Here is a 24,365-nt window from a genome sequence, read left to right as displayed (position 1 = left end):
AACATGTCATCAAATAAAAGTTTGTCTGACATCTAACAACTGCACATGCATGGGATTAAAAATATGATTCCATAAAATATTTATAGTGTATGCTCTTACTGACCCTGACTTACTGAGCTGGAATCAGTGGCTGAGGCAGGTAACAGCATCTCAACTTTTAGAATATTTACAGTATGCGACGCTCCTGATACATTTAAGATAATTTGGAAAGACTTTATGGACCATGTTAAAACATGCACAAACAGCCACACCCTACTCACACACACTCCCTATATTGAAATTTATTAAATAATAACTTTATGGCCTTCATCTCTGTCTTAGCTGCTGATCATAATAAGATTAGAATATGGTTAACAAGATTCTTGTCTATGTCCGCATATAAGTAAATCAGTCAGGCAGTGTTTATTCCAGACTGATGGTGGATAGGAAGAAAATCACATAAAATACAATAAAGAAGATAACAAATAAAATACACCCAAATTACTGTTGTCTCAGTGAAGACTGATAACATGCAGGGCCAAACTTTATATCTGTTAAGCTCACAGTGATTACATTCTCAGAAGGGCCAAGCTTGGAGTTATATTTATACATGACATTTCTTGATAAGCTTTAAATATACTGGCTTCAGCAGTATAACATCTCTGAGCCACCTTAGTCTCTTCAACAACAATCTCATGGAGTCATTATGTGTTACATGAAGTTTTCTTAAGCTTGCTTTCCTGTAGTTCATACACAGGTGTTCTGTGTACAGTATGCTCTAAATAAAGAGATCTTCACTATATCTGTTCTGCTTGTGCATGTGTTATCCAACATTGCTAATAAATATCAGCATCATCTTAATTTACATGTAATAAGAGCTCCAGTATAACTGCTCTCATTACAGACATTCATTTTGAGTTTTATTTTGTTTTTAATTGGATACCACTATTTGGGAGCTAATAAAATTAGCAGATATTACAATGAAACAACTAACATTGAGGTAATTACTTGTTTATGTTTCAGGTTTTCTAAAATGTTATGTTTAAATTTGCAAATGATGCAACTAATTATGACATAATTTACACAACAGTTAAATTGGTAAACACCAAAAACCATTCACCAAATATATATTACGGATGTTTTCTTTTAATTACTCTACAAGCAGATGTATTAGTTATCACTGCATGGGTGAAAAACGATGTTCTTGTTAACAACCCTCACTTAATAAGCTATACAATATGTTTTATAAATGTTGATATAACTCAAAAACCACTATGTTGCAGCTTAAAAGACTGTGTGAAACCTGTCTGTTCACTGCTTACATTAACACAAGTCGTTCGTATGTTGAAAGTTTTCTAAAATTAGGGTTAAAGTTTGCAAATGAGATCTCATTGATTATGTACAAATTTGCAAAAGGATCTCATTGAAAAACACTGAAAAACAGTGAACTAAATATATATTTTGAATGCTTGCTTCCCACTTGTCTGTAAGACATGCTATGGAAGAAAAATAGCACAACATTTTAAAAACGACCAGTGTATGAGATTAAAACAAACAAACAAACAATAAGATTTTGCTGTAAAAATGTTTTAATTTTGTCAGTAGTCGACCGATGGGCGTGGCCATAGATCTCTGTGATCTGATTGGTCGGCTCCGTGCTGCCTGCTCAGTAGTGAGAACGAGTCGTGTTGATTTCAGAAGTCATCATGGCGCACACTTCCCCAGTCAAAGGTAAAGGGATTTCTTCTCTTAACCTTCCGTTAGAGCTGATATCTGATCCACCGTTTAGCCTAAAACACACATGCCGCTTTTATAAACACGTCCATGTACTGAAAACTGCTGTCGTTAGCTTTTTAAGATTATATTCAGTGTACGCGGCGTCACACTGTCAGAGACAGAAAAGCTAACGTTAGCTAGCTCGTTGATGCTCAGTGTACAACTAAACAGGGAAATTAGCTCATACCGCAAAGCAGTGTTGTCTTTTCTCTTCTTCCCGTTTTGTAACAGCTGTAGCGTGCATTATATAACAGTAGAGTTTGTGTCAAGTACCTTGCTTTTTCTTATCGCTTTAAGATGTTCACCCGGTAGAGCGATAAGTAGTTGGTTAGGGAGAGTGTGCTTCACGATAAGAGGCAGCGTTAGCAGCCTGTTAGCATTGAAGCCGTCTTGCTCTGCTTGTCATCAAGAGGCATGCAAAGGTGACATAATGTACGGAGACATTATTGTTATGTCGTTAGTAATTAACATTAGCATTAAAATAATATCGTTACAAAGTGTGATTTCACGGTATATTATCAGTGCGAGCTCTTTGGCTGAGATCTTTTGAATCGAATAGAATAGAATAATCCTTTAATTGTCCCACAAGGGGAAATTTGGTTGTAACAGCAGCCAAAAAGACACATATACAAACAAACAGTACACAGGACACAGAACAGAAACATACAGAATTTTTCTTACATATTTACATTAAGGACAAAATTACTATATACAGAGAGTACTGTACAGTTATTAAATTAAATAAAAATAACTACAGATAATAGGCAAACCAGGTTGTAGTGCGAAAAACGGAAAACGGATTTATAAATACAATACGATACAATGCAGTGACACCGACCGGCAAACACTCCCTATGGAAAAAAATAACAATTAAAAAAAAAGAAAAAAGATCCAGACGATGATTTAGCTTGGGCTGATTTTGCAGTAATTCTGTAGTCTGCGTAGCAGTAATATATTTCTTTCAGGAAGCCCACTGCTTTTATCGGTGGATACAAGTCTCCAAAAGGATCTGTCTCCACTTCTCAGGATTTCATAATGAGCCAGTGTTTGAGTTTAATAGTCTGTAATATGTTCTCTATATTTTCCATCCTCACAGTTTTTGCATACAGTTTGTAAGAGATGAGAATACCTGCTGGGCCTGAAAAGTGAAGCTACTTTGACCTGCTCCAGTAATCACATGGGGTTGGGGTCCGCATATTTGATATGGCTTATTGTTTTTTACACCGGATGCCCTTCCTGACGCAACCCCTCCAAGGGATTTGTGTCTGCTCTTGGGCTCGACCCAGGGATCTTTCATTTGTTAGGGGAATTTTAGAGGTTAAGAACTGAACTGGTGCATAAAAAGAAAAATAAACTGTGATGAAAATGATAGATATAGCACAGATGTTCCAATCATTTGGGTTTCATATTTAGACATATTTTCATTTAATTCCTTACGCTGGAGTTGGAGATGGCCATCCGTTGTTCTTGTGTTAGTATTTTAGTATCTGCATGGATAAAACTGAGCTAAGTTACAACGTCTTGTTTGTTTGCCCTCGTCTCCAGCGGCAGCGATATTGCCCCTGTGCAGTGCTGCAACAGGAGCAATTGGATGCATTTAGAGGAAATATTGCAGATAAGGCTGATAAGAAACCCCCAGTATGCCACTGATGTATATAAACAGATTTGTAGGATTTCACTGAATGGTTTTATATGTGTTTATTTACATTTAATTTTAAAATAAGTGCGGGGCCTTTTACTCCTTTTAGGATTCCTTAAATATACTCTTTGAATTTAGGAATCAAATTCTACAAGGGAGTCTTTATGTTAAAGGTGGATCGTTTTGAGGTAGTTCTGCTGTGTTGAATAACAGTTTTTTTTTAAAAAAAAAAAGAAAAAAAAGAATGTTGCTTTCAAAGTTAGAAACCTGAGCGTTAAAGTTACAGCATGATGTCCTGTTGAGCGACCACTGAGCAATCTTGTGCCAAGAATGCTCTCTGTGTAGAGGTTTACCACTCATTCAGCTTAATTTTTTCACAAATTCAATCAATATTTAACAGGTAAATCCTAATTGGATAGCTCTCAAGATTTTGATCCCAACCTGTCATGTCATGAAGTGCAAATGGGCTTATTCTTAGTTTAGGTTCAGCTAACTACATTCTACAGGGGTCATTTTTACTATGCTTAAAGACTAGAAAAGAAGTATTGAAACTAAATGTATATTGTCTGCTTCTCTTTTTCTGTACTGCATTTTCATGTAGTTCATGTGTAGCATGCATTATGTGGCTTTTCAGTCATAGACTAACCAAGAAACATATGTAAAATATCACTTCACGCAGGGGTGTAAAACATATAGCTAGAGGGCGAGAACCAGCCTTCCAAAGGGACCAGTCTGACCCACTGGATCCACTTTCTAAAGTATGACGCCAGGAAGCTTAGCGTTGTAAGTTGTTAAAAATTGATTAAAGCACTTTTATAGCCATGACCTTTTATACCACATTAAAGGTAGATGGTTAAACCAAAGAGCTGTGCTCACATGTTTTATTTCTCATGACAGTAGACTGGCAGCATGTGGAAAACCCAAGACACGTTTTTCAAATTGCACCTACTGCTCTAAAGACACATCAGGCCGGTTGTTCGTGGTTCATTAAATGGGAACATTTTGAGGCTGCATTTCTTTACTCTAAACAGAAAAGAAATATGTTATTTTTTGTATGTAAAGAATTTGACACCTCTGATCTAAAGTGAAGTTTGAATACACAGCTACTGATTGTGAATGGACTGGTTCTTTGAAGCCCTTTTCAATTCGAGCACTCAAAGCACTTTATACCACACTCATTTACTTAGATGAACACGTTGGAGAGAATTCAGTATCAGTATGTTGCACAATGTTGCAATTGGTATGCTACAGCCCCTCGCTTAATGACCACTAATATCACATGACATGTAAAAACACAATTGTAAGCCTCCTGCCAGTCAGGTGTCTTAATTCTTTCCCTCATAAAGATGACCTCCCCTGTACTCTTAATGATGATTTTTGACAGTGTATGTCAATAAAGTTGTGGTTTGACAACCATTCAATAAGTTCCAGGTTTTTACAAGGGTAGCCCAAGTAAGCAGTGTAGGTACACATTACTCCAACTACTGCACACACAGTCATTTTGTTCTAGAAACAGGTCTGAAATATGACGTCTAGAGAGGAAAGAGTGTGTCCTTGTCCTTAAATAACTCATCATATAAATGATAAATGCGCAGATGCTTATTGGTTAAAAAGTGGGCTTGAAAGAAAGAAAGCAACAGTGGAGATGACCGTTAAGTGGGGAAGCATAGGAAAAAACGAGATCAAAAAAGCAGCACAAGAAGCACAGACAATGGCTTCAGTGGAGAAATTTCGTTGTTTGTAACGCTTCACTTTTTTTTGTTCCCATGCCAGCAGGAGCTAAGCTAAGGGACCGAGAAACAATAGTAGCCAACAAACTGGTTTTTCAACATATTTTTCACGCAGCCCCTTTGATGAGTTTGCAGCTCAAACATGTTGATGATGGTCATCAAAGCTCTGCATGGGACTGTTCTTCAACCTTAGTGGTCCCTTAAGTACTCTAAAGCCTAACCTGATCAAAGTATTAGATGTAATTTTCTAAGTTAAAAAAACAAACTAAAACTAACTGAAACTATTGTTTAGATAAAAATCAATTTTCTTGCCTTCATAACATGGGGTTAGAGCAGATGGAGTACTTCATGTGAGTCAGCAGGTAGTTAAGTTTACTTGACTATTTGTATATTTCTCAGGCATCAGAGTTTTATTTTCATGAGTGTATTTTTATTTCTTTTCCTTTCTTGCTGCAGAGCACCCGTACAGCCATCTAATCGACACACTGAAAGATGGCCAGATCAAGTTCTTCAATCCATACAAATTAAACGATCCCCGATATGGTGAGTTCAGGCCCTCTGACTGAAATGTTTTCACAGGATATGATGTTTTTAAAGACACTGCAAACTCTTTTGTGTCTCAGGATGGTTGTGTAAGGTAAAAGGATTGTCTTGAAGTAACACTTAAGAGGCATCAGTGCGTTGGCGCTTTCATTTGTCAACAAATTCTCAGAGCACATCTCGACAGTTAACAGTTATCTAACAGGGGCGGTTAATAAAGTGTTAGGCCTAATTACCCACTGTTTGCTGTGGGAAATAACTGTTTTGTTTGCTCTGTGCAGACAAGCTGCCTCTATCCATCCGTGTCTTACTGGAGGCAGCAATTCGTAACTGTGATGGCTTTTACACAAAACAAGAAGACGTCCAGAACATCTTGCACTGGCAGCAGGAGCAGAATAAAGCCGAGGTGCCATTTTCTCCCGCTCGGGTCCTCCTGCAGGACTTTACGTGAGTTTCACAGGGCTTTCTTTGCATCAGCGCTGTGGTCTGTGTGTTGGGAAAACATGAGATGAAATCAGTTTATCTTCAGTTAGAGAAAGAAGAAAGAATGGATAGATGAGTGATAAGATGTGGGTGACGCAGGTGACCCGCCAGCAATTAGCTTATCAGATCCTTTGTCATCTTTCTTTGTTTTCTGCCATAAACAAGTATATATATGTGTGTGTGTGTTTATATACATTTCCATTTATGTCCTTTTACAGTGGTATTCCTGCAATGGTGGACCTGGCAGCCATGAGAGACGCTGTGGCCAAACATGGTGTGGATCCCAGCCTGGTCAATCCTAAATGCCCTACAGACCTCATAGTAGATCACTCATTACAGATTGATTATAGCAAGTGGTATGTTTGTGTTTATATTAATCGTTTTTGTGAATGTGAATTCTCTGTTGATTATCATGGAAAGTCAGATTGGTAAAAATATATTCTCGCCATAATTGTGCTGCTTTGCCTCATGAATTTAATGTTTCTTTTTACATTTTTACTCACAGTGCCATACAAAATGCTCCCAACCCTGGTGGAGGGGAGGGTCCAAGCCAGGGGCCCTCTCGCTCAGTACACTCCAGGCCTCCGTCCAGAGGGGGCGCACAGTGTGGAGGCCAGCGGGGCTCCTGCAGTAAAGCGGCCTGCAGCGACCCCCCAGCCTCCCCAGGTGGATCTCCAGCCTCTGTCCAACAGATTGAGAATACACCTCTCCTCTGCCCTTTCCACCTGCAGCCCGTCTCTGAGTAAGTTTTAAAGGATGGGGGGGGGGGGGGGGGGGGGGGGGGGGGCTAATATGCACCATGAGGGTGATTAAATGAAAACAGCAGTTGAATACAGCAACTGAGCTGTTGTGCAGTTATGTTTATGTGTTGATAATACATTAGATCAGATGATTTTACTGGCTGAGGAAATTGTGCAGCCTTTGAAATTCTCGCAGATGTGGCGTTTCTGTTTGCAAAATGACCTGAAGAGCATGAGAACATCTGATTATCATGAGTCGACATACGTCAGTAGAAGTTGAATTCCCCCTTTCGCATGTTTGCTGATGACTTATTCCTTTTTTTTCTGCAGAGTTGAAACAGCTTTGAGAAATCAGGAAATGGAACTGATCAGAAACAAAGAGAGGCTTCAGTTCTTTAAGGTAAAACAAGAAAAATGACTGCTGCTGCAGTATTTATATGATTTGTAGTTTTTATAACCGAGTAAAAAAGAAGTCACAGTTCTGGGTTATGTAGCGAAACAATTTTTAAATGAATGAATGCTAACATTTTTGATACTGTTCCCAAACAGTGGTGTTCAAAAGCATTTAAGAATGTGAACGTGGTTCCTCCGGATGTTGGTGCAGTCCACCAGTTGAACTTGGAGTATCTGTCCAGAGTGGTGCAAGTCAGTGACGGTTTCATCTACCCTGACAGTGTGGTGGGAACCGACTCTCACACCACCATGATTAATGGCTTGGGCATCCTTGGCTGGGGTAAGAGATTTTCCAATATTTTGACAGTTGTTGGCATTTTGTAAACATGAGAAAATGCTCAGTGGCTGTAATGTACACCTGTGTTTGAATAGCTATTCTGAGAAATGAGAAGCGGTGATAAAGAGACACAAAGAAGTCACATACTAAAAGGGCAGCAAATACAAAGACCGGATTATGTCCAAGACAATAACTTTGCAATGCAAACTTCTCTGCTGTTAAAATGCTTCTAAATTTACACTCTAGATAAAAACAAAATGGGACACTGATATGAGTACAGATGCATTACAGATATATCCACCACAGATGTATCCACCACAGAGGATAAGTGGTGCATCAGTATGCAGTACATGTAGGGAATTCAAACAGAAGGTAGTTATGACATTTTAGAAAATCCTGGAATAATGGGTAAATTAAGCACTGTGAAATGATTCTCTTGTGGGGGCACATTGCCTTAAACCTAACATATTTTTGGAGGATGTATTTAAGGCACTTAAACAATTCCTTGGTCAGAAATCTGTGGAAGTTTTGACTCAAATAATACAACATTTTCTAGGGATAATGTAACAATTAATTGCACCACTTAGATGGTTTAAACCTGATCCTTCACCGTGTAATATTTTGGCTGAGAAAGCCCATGGAGACTCTCACTTAGAGAAATGATTAATGAATAATATAAAGATAATAAATTATATAAAGATTAGGTTTTGCAAGCAGGTCAAACTGGTATGATGTTGTAATCGTAGCCATGCGCCGATGGGAGGGTAAAGTTCTCCAGCTGATGATGCACTGATTTACATAATACAGAAGCAGTTAGTTCATTTAGGTAATGACCAACATACTAATGAAAGCTGCACAAATTAGCAGGTCAAAAATGAGCAGATGCATTAAGGGATATAGCAACATGCTAACCTAAATAATCAAGTGTAAGTGTGTGTTTTTATGCATGCACTGTGTTTTAGAAACATTACGACGTTTCAGATTAAAAAAAAGTTGAACGTTGTCTGTAAGGAACTGCTGAAGACTGTGTGTGATCTGATTAAATCTGACTGTTTAGGAGGATTTAGGGGAGTGCTGCTTTATTGTAGACTGTTCCACTGTGTAAACTTTAAATCTTCTCAAATCTCAGTTGACAGTTGTGCAGAAGAAGAAGACAAAATATTTTCTGTCAGATTGATCCATATGCACAGAAAGAAATTATTAATGTACCATGTGTGTAAAGTAGGATTCAGACAATAATCTAACACACTTAAAAAATAAAAGTTGTTCTATGTGTGTGCACTGCTGAGAAAAGACACGCAGAGACGTATTCAATGTGGAACAATTTTAGTAACTAAATGTAGTTACAAATGTAACTAAAAACACTAAAAGAACATCCATATCCACACTTTTCACTCACAATATTGATGCTGCGCCCTTATAGGAAATATTGACCGGAGCTTTTTAACATCAGAAGAGTTTTTTTCGCTGGTGCAGACAGAAAGTGAAATAAAAACTAAGATAAAAACTCTACAATTTTTACCATATTTCTCTCTCAGGAGTCGGGGGAATTGAGTCTGAAGCCATAATGCTGGGCCAACCAATATCTATGACTCTCCCTCAAGTAGTGGGCTGTAAGCTGGTGGGCTCCATTAACCCGTTGACCACATCCATAGACATCGTCCTCGGTATCACAAAGGTCAGTCTTCTCTTATGTTTCTTTATGTGTTGAGAGAGCAGAGCTGTGGTGTGAGGATGCACCGATCTGATGCTTGGATCACCTATAACTCTGACCCTGACTCACAAAGCAAGGTCGACCTTCAATGGCAACAGGCCAATCAGATTTGATTATATATAAATAGTAATGAAATAAAATCTGAAATAAAATATGACCAACTAAATTAATTTTTTACTTTATCTAATTTACTAAATAAAAATGGTGTATTCTTTTATTTGTTTTATGAAGCAAGAGGGTGATACTTAGGTGCCACCTGACACTGAGATACAGCGTGAGAAACACAATTAATCAGTATAACACTGGTATTGGTCAGTACTTTGTAAGACGCCTAAAGGCAAGAATATGTTTCGACACTGGTTTGGTGCATATTTACTTTGTAAGAACCAGGTGTTTGTAAAAGTGTAATTTTATCATTGTAAACTGTAGAAATCAACGAAAAAACTGAAGGATGATTCTGTTGTATAAAAGTCATCTTGTTTCTTTATGTGTAATTATTTCTTGTGCTTTCTTTTTCTAAAAAAAAATTTTCCAGCACTTACGGCAGGCTGGGATCGCTGGGAAGTTCGTTGAGTTTTTTGGACCTGGAGTCTCCCAGCTGTCAGTCCCCGACCGAACCACCATTGCCAACATGTGCCCAGAGTACAATGCTACTGTCAGCTTCTTCCCTGTCGACCAAGTCACACTCAAGCACTTTAAAAAGACAAGTAAGTTAGCCACGGCTTCTGTTTATATATTTACTGTCTTTTTTTTTTTTTTTTAGTTTCCCAGGCTAACATGTAATTTTCCATTCCAGATTTTACCCAGGAAAAACTTGAATTGTTGGAGTCTTACATGAAGGCTGTAAAACTTTTTCGAAGCTATGAAGACCCTTCAGAAGACCCCCAGTACTCTGAGGTAACTTCTCCAAGATGTGATCTCTAAAAGACTTTTAGAGATTTAATTTTCTTAATAATTTTACAGTACATTGCCAAAGGTTGAAATAATGAGGTCATTGTTTTTGCAAATGATCCTTGTGAGCCAAAAACTCAGTTTCAGACCACCACTGTATTCTCCAACTGGTTGGCAAGTTGCTAGGTGAAGTTGGTCGCAAAGAGGTATGTTGTGCTGCACTGAAAACCTCCTTGGGATTGCTTTGGTCGTTAACAGTTTGCCATGGTTGACCATAGTCTGAAGGAAAGACGCCAAATTGTCTGCAAACACTTGCCGACCACTGGCCGAGCATCAGTGGAACTGTGAAACGTGCCCCGCACACTGGAAACAGAGAATGTCCGCCTCCAAAGTAAAATCTGCGCCCTTTGAAACATGTTGGTTGTGCCAATAAGGCACAACTTTTGTTTGAAAGGTAAACGGGTTCGATTTCCACATTTACTTCACCTTTTCAGGTTTCATTACTCAGCAAATAGTTGGCCAGTGTTTAGCAGAGAAGTCTGCTTCATCCATGAAAACTATGGGGAACAGCTGCAGTCTAGCAGAGACCACAGTAATCACAGGGAACCTCAGGGAACCACTCGCCAACCAGTTGGGGAACAAATGGAGCCTTTGGGGGGGCTTACTGACTGGCTTCAAGGCCTGTGTCACCAAGGCCTAATATGATTGTTTTAGCAACACAATTTTGACTGTTGGCACAGAAGCCCCACCCACGCTTTAGCCAGCCAATCAGAAGATGGCTGGCTAGACGAAGAGGAACTAAAACTGGTTGTTTTAGACAGTGGGTAATTCGAGGGGCAAGATATATTTGTAGTTGAAAAAGTAACTGTGAATCATTTAAAGTTAATTAAGTTAAGGCCAAGAATACAAATGTGGAGATATGTGATTTTGAATTAAAAGTAATAGATTGTGGTGTTCTGTTGATATGAATATGTTTTTATGAAGTTAAAAAATGTAGTAATGACACTCTGACAAGCCCTATAAAAGCTGTGTTTGCAAATAGCACCCTAGGGGTCAGAAGTAGAGGTCATAACGAAACAAATTACAACTACTGATCTTTGTGCAGGTGATTGAGTTCAACCTGAGCTCCATGGTGCCCTATGTGAGTGGACCGAAGAGGCCGCAGGACAGAGTGGCAGTCAGCAGTATGAAAGAAGACTTTCAGAGTTGTCTTGATGAGAAGGTAAGATGCAAAAACTAAACAATATAACTTTCAAGTTAACTCTTGTGTATTTTGGTTTTCAGTTAAGCTGAAGGATTTGCAGTGTAATTATATTTTCTGTGGTTTGTCTTTAGGTGGGTTTTAAAGGCTTCCACATCGCTAAGGAGAAGCAGGAGATCCGTGTTCCTTTCTTGCACGGTGGTCAGGAGTACCAGCTGTCCCATGGCTCAGTGGTCATCGCTGCCGTCATCAGCTGTACTAACAACTGCAATCCATCTGTTATGTTGACTGCAGGTAAAGGACTGACTCAAAGAAAGAGCCAGAAAAAGTGCATTTTCCCCTCAATTCTAACATAAAAGCTCTACAAGCTTGGAGCTATTGGTATCGGGGTTTTTTAGGGAATATCAAAGTGTCACATCACAATGTCATAGCAGCATGATGTGTTTACTTTTCCATGTGAACACAACAAGACAAGCCCAGACATGTTCTGACAACAATAGCCGGGTGACAGTCTCTAATGATATTTAGTAAAAATGGAGCTACTTCAGCCGTCTAAGAGAGCACCATGCTTTGCAAATAGAAAGAGCTAACAGTGGATGGAAATTACTGAAGCAGTTAGATGGTGGAAGCACAGCTGGTTAGAAAGTTTGACGCAAGATGCAACATCACAGAAAATAAGTCTCTTTTATTATGTGAGAATATTGTGCAGCTCCTGATGAGTTACAAGGTTAGTTAATGTTAAACTAAAGTGTTAAACAGTAATTTTACACTTCATTATTAATGTTTTATAGCTTCTAGGGAAACAATGGCTACTTTTGTGGTTACATTTAACTTGTGTTGTGTCACTGTCATCCATGCTGACACTTTATTTCAATAGAGTCACACTTCAATAGAGTCACACTTTGAATTAGCAAGCTCAGTGGAAGATGCCCTTCGTTTATTTAAACTTATAAATCCTGCTGCCTGCAAGCATCAACAAAATGTTGTTCATTATTTTATATTGATATGAATATTATTATTGTAAATTTCTTGAAATAATTTTTAAGCTGTATTGCACACCCATATCAGCATCTTGTTGCCTGTTTTCACTGGCACTCTAAATTCTTTTACAGTCTGCAGCACTGCATAACGTACACTTATTTGTGATTGACAGGGCTTCTGGCCAGAAAGGCTGTAGAGGCCGGGCTTCTCGTCAAGCCTTATATTCGGACCAGCCTGGCTCCCGGAAGCGGCATGGTCACGCACTACCTCAATGCCAGTGGAGTCCTGCCTTACTTTAATAAGCTGGGGTAAGTGTATGTACACAGCAAGAACACAGACAGACACAAATATCTCTTTAGCACCAAGGCAATAACCTGGAATAAACAGGTATTTGCAGGTCTGAGGAGGGATGACCTGTAACTGAACATTTTACTACTGCCCAGCTAGTAGTAAACACATAATAAAGTGCTTTGAGTCCTCCAGGAGAGTAGAAAAGCGCTGTATAGGAATCAGTCTATTTAAATGGTTAGAAATGTATTTCCACAAAAACTTAAAAGTTTTTGTGTATGTATTGTGTGAAGTTAGTCTAATGTCTTATCTAAAGCACTTTGTTTTGTCTAGTTAAAAAGAAACGTAAACATGAAGACTCAGTCACACAAGCCTAAATGCTGGCTGGTATCTTTGATCACTAGGGAAAAATTTATATCCCTAACTGACTGGCGAGTGGTTGCTAAAGTTTGCTGGATATCACTGGGTGAACCAGCAGTCTCCGTTTCCAGTCTACGCTGCAGTTTGTCAAGTTTCACTACCATTGGCAGTTGGTATCGTCCATGCAAACTACAGCGAACCTTGTAGTACAGAGGAACCTACAGAGAACAAAGCAATCATAAGGAGGTTTTTGGTGAAGCACAGTTTGTGGTTTCCTGGGTGTGGCTAAGGTTATCAGCACTAGCACCAGCAGGCCTCTTTCCTTTCAGGTTAATGTGGTTGCAAATTGCTCCATTTGAGCGGTTCTGTACCAGTTTACTGAAATAAACCTACATACCAATGAGGATCTGTTTGACTGTTGTTCATGTTGCTTGTGTGAGAGAGAACGGTGCTGTAGGCCGGGCTCTCTAACATCTTAGACGAGTAGTTTAACCGCCGTTTTTATGTAAATAAAAAATGAATAACTAAATGAACTGATCTTGTCTGTTGCCGACTGCTGCAGGGTATAGCAACATTTAATCTAGCCGGGGTGTTTTGTACACATCCAGAATTTATAAAATTGGGTTCACCATGAAAGCATAAGGATAAGCTTCTAAAAGGCATGTTACTGTCACAACACAACCTTTAACAAATCTGCCCAAAATTACTGTTTTAAGAGCCAAACAATACATCAACTTTACCAAAAGCCCTTCATAAATGTATTTATGACTTTATGTTCATTTTAAGTTCTTGCATTAATGTTCATGACCAGATAGCTGCATGGTTTAGAAGTAATAAGTTTGGAGCTTTGTCAGCATTGTGATCTAAACCAGTAAAAACTTTGAGCTTGTGTTAATTACTACCTGTTCAATGCAAGGTTTGTGTGCTAAGGTGGTGACGCAAAAGACGCCGGAATGATTCATATCCTTTAAACAGACCTGTGTTGTCGTTTCCATGACAGGTTTGAGGTGATTGGTTATGGCTGTGCCACATGCGTGGGGAACACGGCGCCATTGCCAGAAGCTGTCGTGGATGCAATCAAACAGGTAGGATCCTCATCGGGCTGAAAGGAGCTGCTGCTGATGCTGTTAGAGCAGTCAGAGCTTCATGATCTCTTTTGTTCTAGGGGGATCTGGTGGCCTGCGGTGTGCTGTCTGGCAACAGGCATTTTGAAGGGCGACTGTGCGACTGTGTGCGTGCCAATTACTTGGCGTCTCCTCCCCTGGTGGTGGCTTATGCTATTGCAGGCACTGTGGGAGTCGACTTTGAGAAGGAGCCTTTAGGTAAGGAATGCGCTCCATTAAAGGGTTTTACCTCAGAGCTGAGGATCGTCAGGATTTGGCAGATTACACTGAAGGGGCATGTTGTGATTCTATGTTTTGTATAGGCCAAAGAAAACCTTTATTGCTAGAAATATTAAACCAAAAACATAAAAAAGACGTTTTTATTTAAACCTTAAGCTGAAGACATCCTGAGGTCTCGTGTTTGTATTTTACATTTTTTTCATTTTCTCAATACAACTTAAATTCTTACAGATTTGGTTTCTTGTTTGTTTGAGTAGGTTTGACATCCGATGGGAAAGAGGTGTATCTGCGAGATATCTGGCCGTCCAGAGAGGAGGTCCAACAGACTGAAGAGGACACAGTATTCTCCTCCATCTTTAAGGATCTAAGGGGAAGGATGGAGGTGAGGATATGAGCTTTATTACTTTTCTTCAACTTCTAATGCAGTTGCTGCACAGTATGAGCAGCAGTACGGTTCTCCTTCTGTCTGTCTGCACATTTGGAAACAATGCACATAAAAAAATGCTTTTTTTTTCAGTAGTTTGAACAGATCTGAAGTAGAACATTTCCTGTTGTGCTTTAGATCTGAGAGAGAGAGACAGAGTGTGGAAACTGATTGATCCTGAATTGCTAAAAGCGTGACACGGATGACTTGAAAACATTCTTTGCTTTTTCTTTTTTTAATGTGATTTATTTCTGTCTTTCAGAAAGGGAACTCATTTTGGAACAATGTTGAATGTTCAGACTCTCTTCTTTTCCCCTGGGATCACAAGTCCACATATATCCGATCACCATCTTTCTTCAGCAAGCTGGTAAGCGCTCTGTGCTGCACATCCTTTGACTGTATGTGGACCTTAGAGGAGATGTTTTTACTTCCCTAGTGTTAAATGTTTGAATGCTTCCTTTTTCAGAGTAAAGAGGTGCCTCCTCCTCAGTCAATAGAAAACGCACATGCCTTACTGTTCCTTGGGGACAAAGTGACCACGGACCACATTTCACCAGCGGGCAGCATTGCAAGGGTCAGCGCTGCTGCCAAGTACCTAATGAGCAAACGGTCAGTTTCAGCCTTCAGCCCTTGTGGACACATACACTTAAATCTTTCACGGCAGCTTTGGTCACACAGCTTTGTGTACAGCTGAGGTCAGGTTTTCAAAGATGATGGCAATGGTTAAAACTTGGGTTTAAATGTTTGACTCTCTAAATGAGAACATTTCAGCACATATTTAAAATCTAAATGAAGAAGTGGTGCAAAGGGATTTGTAGTTAAGTTATCTGCTTCATGGTCTGATCGTCCCCCTGTGACATCATCCATGACTCGGGGCATCGCGTGCATCTGTTTGTGTTAGCACTATCCATCCTCCATAACACACAAACGTAAAACACAAGTTTATTTCTCACCTAACTGTGTGGAGATGCAAAATGAAACTATAGTGAGGCACATTTGATTTATTGGTCTGGTGATAATAACAGTTTAATGCATCAGTGAGGAAATGAACTAAAAATCAGCTCAGCTGGCGAGCCGTCACCATTATTGAATCAACCATAGGAGTATGGAGGGAAATCCAGGGTTTCTTTCAGCGGAGTTCATACATTATGAACCTCGAGCATTTAGAATTTAAAGTAATGTTTGCAGAGACGATCAAAAGAAATCTATCAAGAAAAACAAGTCTTGTAAACCTGCATTATGGTGAGATCTTTTTCACTTTGAAAATTGAAAGATAATTGAACTCGTTTCAATTTTATTTCTATAGCATAAAATCACAGCAACAGTCACCTCAAGGTGTTTTTATTGTAAGAAAATGATTCTACAGTAACAAAGAGAGAACCCCAACAATCAAGACAAACCTCTGAGCAAGCAGTTGGCGACAGTAGGAAGGAAAAACTCCCTTTTAACCTGATATTGACTAATATTGTTGACTTTGAATTTGTTCCTCAGACTGACACCGCGAGAATTTAATTCATATGGCGCTCGCAGAGGGAATGACGCCGTGATGACCAGAGGCACGTTTGCCAGCATCAAGCTCCAAAATCGATTCATCGGAAAACCAGGCCCGAAGACTTTGCACATTCCATCAGGCCAGACAGTAAGTGCAACATAACCTCACTGGTTTCCTTTTAACTTTTGACAAATATTGGGCTGTTTTGGTTTTGCTGATGCACCCACTCGTGCTGCATGAGCTGGCTGTTACCCCGGGCGGGTCTGTGACCTTTGGGTGGCTGCATCTGTGTGTCTAGCACTGCTGATTGCTGCAGGCTCAAGCCAGACTCGGTGCTGTGTTGTTTCTGCTGTGTCAGAGCAGCTACAGATAACTGCTCTCTCTTCCTGTGTCTGCTCAGCTGGATGTCTTCGAGGCAGCTGATCGCTATCAGAGAGACGGCATTCCCCTCATCATCCTGGCAGGCAAAGATTACGGCTCTGGGAACTCCAGGGACTGGGTGGCCAAAGGACCGTACCTGCTGGTAAACAAGCTGCAGTTTTTATAGTTGTAATTTAGCAGAGGAATGTGGAAATGGCCGTGCATGTTCAGCAAACTGTGTTCCACTGTGTTTCTACTTCCTTGCTTTCGTTGTGGTTGCAGGGGGTGCGTGCGGTGATTGCTGAAAGCTTTGAGAAGCTGCATAGGAACCAGCTGGTGGGAATGGGCATCATGCCGCTCCAGTTCCTGTCAGGCCAGAACGCTGACTCACTGGAGCTCAGTGGGAAGGAAAGATTCAGCATCACCCTGCCAGAGAGCCTGAGTCTGGGGCAGGAGCTTACTGTCAAGGTATGCAACACTTGCTGCATTTTAGCCTCTGCAAAGCCAAAGTTATTTTTAAGCTCTAAACTAAATGATGAAACATGTCAGTGACAAATGTGCTAAAATCCTGATTAGAAAAATGTTATTTTAATTCTTAGTCTCACTTTATGTGTTTGTCCACAAATTAGTCCCTCTCTGCAGTTTACCAGTCATGTTTGGGTCTCCTTGCTGACCCGTGTGTTTCGTGTTTTCTTTTGCAGACCAGCCAAGGAAAGTCTTTCTCCGTCACCGCCCTGTTTGACAGCGACACGGACGTTATCTTGTTCCAACACGGAGGGCTCCTCAGATACGTTGCTCGGACTTTGCTCTGAAAGAACAGCAGCCCTCGGCATTTAATGTCTTCATCATGGACGAGAAAAGCTCACAGAGCTGGATTAGCGTCTCCAGACTTTAGCGGAACGTCAGTTTTAAGACCCCCGCAGCTTCTAAATCACTACACACGGCTGTTTCAGCATTTAAAAGGGCACCCTTTCTCCTCAGAAGATCATACAGGCTCGAGAAGAAATGGTGACTGTCACTCAGTAAGGAGATTGTATCCTAGACTAACTGCTGAACATAGTTTTTGGTGTTTTATCATGCTGAAAGGACTTTTCTTTCGACACGGAGATGAGCCAAGAAGAAATTGATCCTCCTTCATTTAACTTAGAAAAAAGAAGAAGAATTTGGCCAAAGGCTGAGATGGTGCTAGGTACGATGGCATGAATACTTTGTTTTTAGAGCGTAGTACTGCTCTTTCACCCCCCAAACAACAACAAAAACCATCCAAGTTGAATTTTATGAATTTCAGAAATTTGCAGAATTGATGTCACTTCCCCGTTTTCAGTGCTGTTAAGATTTTGCTAATCAAACCTGTTGCAGAAAGTACACTTGCCTCACTTTTAATTGTGGAAAAATGTGACATTTCTTCTTTTTGCTGTTACTGGTCTTTTCCCTTCATAAAGATGGCTTGTATTACAACTGACAGTGCTCGGCATCACATTAAAGGTTAATTAAAACACCCTTTCAGCATTACCAGGTAAGCTCTTTGCTCTGTTTCCACTCTTGCTGCTAAGCTAAGCGAAATGACTGCTGGCCAGAGCCCGAAGCTTAATTTAAAGAACTGTGTTGAATCCCCTTAGAGTGACTTTTACAGTGAAGACAGTGATTTATAAACAGTTTTTGCTCAAAAAAAGGTGCTGCAAAACATTTCTGGGCCTTATAATGAAGGAGACGCTGCTTAGTAAAAATGAGCTTTTCTGAAAAGAATTAGGGGAACACTTACATCACACACTCAGTCAGGGTATTGTTGGCTGAAACATGGAGGTCTGTGCAACTCTCCAGGGATAAACTTTCCCTGACAATCACTGACCTGCTGTCAGACCAGTCATGCTGGATGATGGTGTAGGCACAGCTTCTCCAGACTCTGTCACTTGTGCTAAGGATGAAGCTTGCTGTCATCTGCAAAGAGAATAAGGTGCCAGAAACTTCCTGTTTCTGGTGTTTTCTGTTGAATCCCAGTCGAGCTACGCATTGCTGGGCAGAGAGTACTGGTCCCACTAAAGCCATCCTCATGGAGTATGACAGTTGGGACACCTGAGTAGTCTGATGGAGGTCATTTTTTTGGGCTCTGGCAGCGCTTGTCCTGTTCCCCCTCGCATAAAGGAGCAGATAGCGGCCCTGATCTTGTATCAAGGACCTACAACCCTGTCCAGCTCTCGTAGAGTAACTCTCCTGGTATCTCCTCCACACTCTTGAGACTGTGCTGGGAGAGCAAACTTTCTCAGGAGGTATAAAGAGGCCTCCAACCTGTGTTTTGTCATCTCTCCAATGAACCTGTTGGTCTTTGCTCCCTAACAGAAGTGACTGATAATCGTAAAGTTTGCCTGACTTTGTGTTGTAATGTATTGATCAAGTGTTCCCTTAATTTTTTTTTGAGCAGTGTAATTAAAACTTCACCATGTTTGACTACTCTGCAGTGAGACGTTCTTCACTATTTGGCACTTAACTTTTTCATTTGTGTAAAATTAATATTAATGATCACCGAGGCATAAAAACTGCATGTATGAAATCAGTAAAACAAATCTAATTTAAAACTTGCTAAAAAAAAAAGACCTAACCTTGCCTTACCTAGTATAGAATAAATTAGTGTAGTTCTTATAAAAACAGCGTAAGTTTGTTTTCTAGATCTAAATCTCTGCATGGACTAGCTGTTTATTCCATTTCACACTTGTTGAGGCAGCTACTTCTCAAAATCATATTAAAATGACGTCACAGTAAATCAGCATGTCGGAGAAAAAAAATTAGACACTTGAGTCGTATTCTTTATGAAATTTCCAAGTGTAAACAGTGCAACTTTTATTGATTTGAATTAAGTTTCTATGACACAGTGCATATTGCTGACATTGCTCTGCACCTTTAACCACACACCAACAACCTTGTTTTTATTCAATGATGTAAAAATAAAAGCAAAAATAGTTATTTATCTAACCGGCAAAGAAATGTCTGCAAGTTAAAAGAAAGCCGTAATGACGACGAACGATACAGTGAAGCGCAGTCGCTGCACACCTTCAGTTTTTACATGAGTGCAAATGTGACATTAAAGCTGTAATCAAAAGGGATGGCAGTCCTGCCACGTAAAGCTGTGACGCAGGTTTGTTAAAAATACACGATGAGACTAAGAAAGAATACACTCCACCGTCAGCATGCGTACTCAAGCCATCAGCGGCGTCCATCCAGCTCTGAGTAGTCCAGTTCGGCTCTTACAGGACATCTCGTTGCCTCCTTTCTGATAAATCGCGGACAGTATTTTGTGTCTTTACGCCAATCGGCAAGTGAAAAAGTCAAACATCTGGTGGTACCTCCTCTGGGTTTTGTCCTTTGAAATTAAAGGAACTGTGTGGCTACTTTATGTGAACAAACGGGTGTTTACATTCACTGCTTCAAAGAAAACTTCATCTTGGATTTTTTTGATCAAAAGCAATGAATGCCATAAAACACTGACAAAGGCTGCATAAACAAACTGGATAAAAAAAAAGATGGACGTCCATGTGAAGCCTAAACTTCTGCATTTTGCAAGCTTTCACTCAGATGGCACAAATGAAGGGTAAATCTGACTTAGACACAGAACAGTCAAACTGTAGAGTCAAAATTTACCAAAATTACCAAAAAGTTTTAGTAAATAAGATAATAAACCAATTGTGAAGCATTTGCCAACGTAAAAAATGAGTGCATTTTCTTATACACTTCTGTGCAATCTAATTACTTTTTACAACCAAAGGTGGTGCCCCCTGCTGGCCAGTAGAAAGAATGGCAGATTAAAACACTTTCAACAGCACATTTTTAAGATCACAAGGTTACGTCCATCTTTTCTATACAGTCTGTATGACTGCCCTTAGTGCGCTTCACCAACTGTACACCGTTTTATTTGTGTGGCCAAATTTAGAATAAGTGCCCTGGAAAATTCTGCATTACAACAGAAGCTGAACGTGTCCATTATTTTGTAAAAATTCATAAAATTAGAGTGAAAATATCCAGTAAACTGCTGGATGTTCATCAGAAGTAATAAATGAGTGAACAGTAGTGATGTGGGACTCAGCAGTAGTCACCCTTTAATTTGTGCCCACAGTGCTGCACTTGTTAGCAGACATACCACTCTCACGTGTCCAATCACTGGACTTTTTTTCCTTCTGTTTTTTCATAACAAAGGGAGCCAACAGTACACATTATGGGATAGAGAGGACTTTGCACTGTGTTTGAGAACATGCATACGCAACCAAGAACTCCCTATTGCCCTCCGGTGCTACTAGAAGTGAATAACAAAGGGCTAGTTTGGACTGTCAGACGAAAACAGGACTACACCTTGGGACTAATCCACAAGTAAGACTGCTGTGAGTTACAGCTCTATTTACACCACCTCAAAGTTGAATCCTACCATCCAGAAAGCTTCTGGGTGTCATCTGACACAGCATGAAACTGCTTGCTTAGAGTTGCTCGAGTTGGTTAATCCCACACAATCAGCATTTATTTCCTCTAAACTGCGTTTGTTTGCCTTAAAGTGTCTAACATGACGCAACTAGACAGAGTCTGACATGATGTTTAGGGACTAGATTATCCAGTTCATGTCTCTGCAGGTTCATATGCAAGGCAGACTGAAAACATTAAAACCATTTTAGAAATTGGTAGTAAATGGGGCTCAACGGCAGTTCTTAAACATCAGCGCTGAGATGACAAACGATGGCAAGCCCACAGCTCCCTCTACGACTTCCTCCTAAACTGGTGTCTTAAGCCAAAACACCATTCTCGCTTTTATAAAGGCACCGACATAGTTTGCACACTTACTGAAAGAAATTTGAAATTGTTAACCCCACAACCTCAGCACGCGACAAAGCCCTTGACCACAACTGCTAATCTAATGCCGCGCATCACCCTGCACCCATTTCCCCTCAGCATCATAGTACTTCAAATTAGAAAGAAAGAAAAAAAAACATGGATGGTACTTAAGTAGTTTATCCACCTGCTGGAAGCGTTCATAAATCAAATTTGTAACTGTTATTTAATCCCTTTCAGTCACCAATAAGAAACACAGTGAGAATTTAGCCACTTTCTTCATCTGGGTCCCCAGAAATATGTGATGAGAGAGCAGCCAGGCTGTAAACAGTGAACCACAGCTGATGTGAAAGAGCTCCTGATCAACACGAGGGAGGAAATCCTGAGAACGAATGATTCTCCTGTGGAAATTAATAGAATCGTTCATCTACACTTCTTTTTTTCCTCTTTTCATTTGTCCGTATCTTTGTTTATGCAATCTATTTTCATCTATTAAGAAAATATTTGTGGAAGGTTAAATGAAAATATACAATTATTAATACAATAGAATACAGAGCTATGTGTTAAAGGTGATTTAAAAAACAAAAAAACAAAAACAGAATTGATTGTATCTCCCTTTACAATACACACATTTTCCTTGGTTAAAAGGCAAAAGAGGTAAAGTGTATGAGAAAAAGGCAGCCTGTTGTAGTCCAGAGGGCTGGTGTTTGAGGATTAGGCGATTGCTTTTGCTTCTGGTAAGAACGCCTCCCAGTACTTTATCAGCTGGAGAGAGAGGAAAAACCAACAACAAAAACAAACAAAAAACAGGAGTCTTTAGACGCCAAATTAATTGAGAATTTTGAAAAGTAAAACATCACAAAAAAAATGTAGCCTATTATATCTAAAAAACTAGTAAATGACTTGATGCATGCTCAATCATCCAGGATGGAAATCCCAATAGGTTGATTCTGTTCATCTGGACGCAGCGTTTTCAGTGGGAGAAATGTTTCATCACTCATCCAAGTGACTTCTTCAGTCTCAGCTGACTGCAGGTTTCCCCAACCTTATAAACAGTACATTTGCATAATGATTGAAACGAGCCCACTCTAGTTTCAGTCATTGTGCAAAGGTACTGCTTATAAGGTTGGGGAAACCTGCAGTCAGCTGGGTCCAGTAAATGACTTTGTCACTTTTGTGAACCAAAGAAACAATTTAAAGTTGCTACTTTGGGCTCTTTCATATAAATAATCAAAACTCCTAAAATCCAAAGTAAGCACAAAAATACATTTGCATAATATGTATTTCAGTGTATCACAAATCACGAATATCTTTTAAAAAATGAATTTGACAATGATGTGTTACATTAACATTCATGTTTAATTAATTTCTAATATTCATTAACCATTGAAGTGAATGTAAATATTTGGTTATTTGTTAATATTTTGCTCATACTTTTATTTGATAAAAGTTGGGATTAGCCTCAGTTTTCTAACAAACTACTTTACATAGTAACCAGAGCCTCACTGGAATAATGAAAAAGCATGAAGCACATGCATAAAGAATAGTAAAGAAAATACCATTTAGGGAACCAGAGTGAAAAGTGCAAACGTTAAATACAAAATAAAATGTTTGCAGATTTACCGAGTCGTTTACTTATTTTGAATTTTGGGAGTTTTGGTCCACACAGAAACTAAAATATTCTTTAACTGCTTTATTTAACTTTTATATAAAAAAAAAGTATGTAAAGCCTTGTTCCTGTCGTCTTACCCTACTGATTACCTCGTGTATGATTTACTTTTGAAATTGTCAACTTCTGTAGATTATCTGTGATGCTCAACAGTTAAAAACTGACCTAAATCCAGTGCAGTACTTACAGGTTTATGAATATGAAAATGCTGACTCACTCACCTGTTGCTGAGATTGAAGCAGACACTCCAAATACTTGATAATCTGTCTTTTGCAATTCTTGGTCTTTTCTCTCTGTTAGGAGAGATTTTTCAGAAGGATTTATCACTCTCAGCCCGTTCAGCTGTCTGAGCAGTTACTGATGTGGATACCAATAAGAATGAACACTGGTACCTCAAAGCGAATGACTTCCTTGCGAACAGTTGCAGAAACTCTTTCAAAGTCTCGCTCGTACTGCGTCACTTTGGCCTCCCACTGTTTCCAAAGATAAAAATCACAGAGGAGTCTTAAACCAAATACAGTGCTTCACATACAGAGATTGTGCAGCAAAAGCTATGGAGTGATTAACATCAAGCTAAGAATGAACCAAGGATCAGAAAAATTAAAGTTACTACAACGTTGTTCCCAAACTTGAAGAGGCCTCATCAAACGAGGGTTTCAGCCACATCCGAGCTATTTTTACTTTGTTGTTTTTGGCCCATGTCGTACCTCAGCGATCTCCTCCTTGGCCAGCTGCAGCTTATCAGGCTTGTTGGCCCACAGGAGTTTGGCCTCAGTCTCCCTCTTCTTCTGCAGCATGGACTGAGCATCCTGCCAGCGCTGCCACGCCTTCATCCGGTGATCAAAGGACCCCTGCAGGTCACAAAACTCACATCTTTTTACCTTCATGTACATGCTTTTTAATATTTAACAATATTGGACATTTCACTTCCTATGGGGAAAAAAACCCACTTAAAAAAGCAAAACAAAACTTAAACTAAGTTTAAGTAAATTAGTGTAGTTCTTATAAAAACAGCGTAAGTTTGTTTTCTAGATCTAAATCTCTGCATGGACTAGCTGTTTATTCCATTTCACACTTGTTGAGGCAGCTACTTCTCAAAATCATATTAAAATGACGTCACAGTAAATCAGCATGTCGGAGAAAAAAAATTAGACACTTGAGTCGTATTCTTTATGAAATTTCCAAGTGTAAACAGTGCAACTTTTATTGATTTGAATTA

General features: G+C 39.5%; 2 protein-coding genes across 2 annotated transcripts; one reads left to right on the top strand and one right to left on the bottom strand.

Annotated features, from left to right (window-relative positions):
- Positions 1 to 1,569: 1,569 nt before the first annotated feature.
- Positions 1,570 to 19,119, top strand: ireb2 (iron-responsive element binding protein 2). The gene is made up of 22 exons (XM_063479217.1): positions 1,570 to 1,710; positions 5,581 to 5,667; positions 5,946 to 6,111; positions 6,366 to 6,503; positions 6,653 to 6,889; positions 7,218 to 7,287; positions 7,437 to 7,620; positions 9,156 to 9,295; positions 9,867 to 10,038; positions 10,128 to 10,228; positions 11,328 to 11,444; positions 11,558 to 11,717; positions 12,577 to 12,712; positions 14,053 to 14,137; positions 14,218 to 14,374; positions 14,653 to 14,777; positions 15,082 to 15,186; positions 15,286 to 15,428; positions 16,311 to 16,458; positions 16,712 to 16,834; positions 16,954 to 17,139; positions 17,373 to 19,119. The coding sequence occupies exons 1-22, from the start codon at positions 1,686 to 1,688 to the stop codon at positions 17,481 to 17,483; spliced, it is 2,916 nt and encodes a 971-aa protein (XP_063335287.1). The 5' UTR covers positions 1,570 to 1,685; the 3' UTR covers positions 17,484 to 19,119.
- Positions 19,120 to 19,304: 185 nt separating this feature from the next.
- Positions 19,305 to 24,162, bottom strand: LOC134631173 (sorting nexin-1-like). The gene is made up of 4 exons (XM_063479231.2): positions 23,854 to 24,162; positions 23,539 to 23,619; positions 23,368 to 23,439; positions 19,305 to 22,242 (listed from the first exon to the last, which is right to left on the bottom strand). Exons 1-4 carry the CDS (start codon positions 24,037 to 24,039, stop codon positions 22,192 to 22,194), a joined length of 390 nt encoding a protein of 129 aa, XP_063335301.1. The 5' UTR covers positions 24,040 to 24,162; the 3' UTR covers positions 19,305 to 22,191.
- Positions 24,163 to 24,365: the final 203 nt, after the last annotated feature.

Source organism: Pelmatolapia mariae, linkage group LG7 (assembly GCF_036321145.2).
Source record: "Pelmatolapia mariae isolate MD_Pm_ZW linkage group LG7, Pm_UMD_F_2, whole genome shotgun sequence".
In the NCBI taxonomy this organism is placed as follows: Eukaryota; Metazoa; Chordata; class Actinopteri; order Cichliformes; family Cichlidae; genus Pelmatolapia; species Pelmatolapia mariae.
This window is presented reverse-complemented; position numbering and strand designations above follow the sequence as displayed.

Coding starts and splice junctions, on each gene's coding strand:
- ireb2 (XM_063479217.1), top strand. CDS start 1,686: ATGGCGCACACTTCCCCAGTCAAAG. Junction 11,718..12,576: donor ATCTGTTATGTTGACTGCAG/GTAAAGGACTGA, acceptor TGTGATTGACAG/GGCTTCTGGCCAGAAAGGCT. Junction 14,375..14,652: donor CTTTGAGAAGGAGCCTTTAG/GTAAGGAATGCG, acceptor TTGTTTGAGTAG/GTTTGACATCCGATGGGAAA.
- LOC134631173 (XM_063479231.2), bottom strand. CDS start 24,039: ATGTACATGAAGGTAAAAAGATGTGAGTTTTGTGACCTGCAGGGGTCC. Junction 23,620..23,853: donor CCAAGGAGGAGATCGCTGAG/GTACGACATGGG, acceptor CTTTGGAAACAG/TGGGAGGCCAAAGTGACGCA. Junction 22,243..23,367: donor TGCTTCAATCTCAGCAACAG/GTGAGTGAGTCA, acceptor CTCTCTCTCCAG/CTGATAAAGTACTGGGAGGC.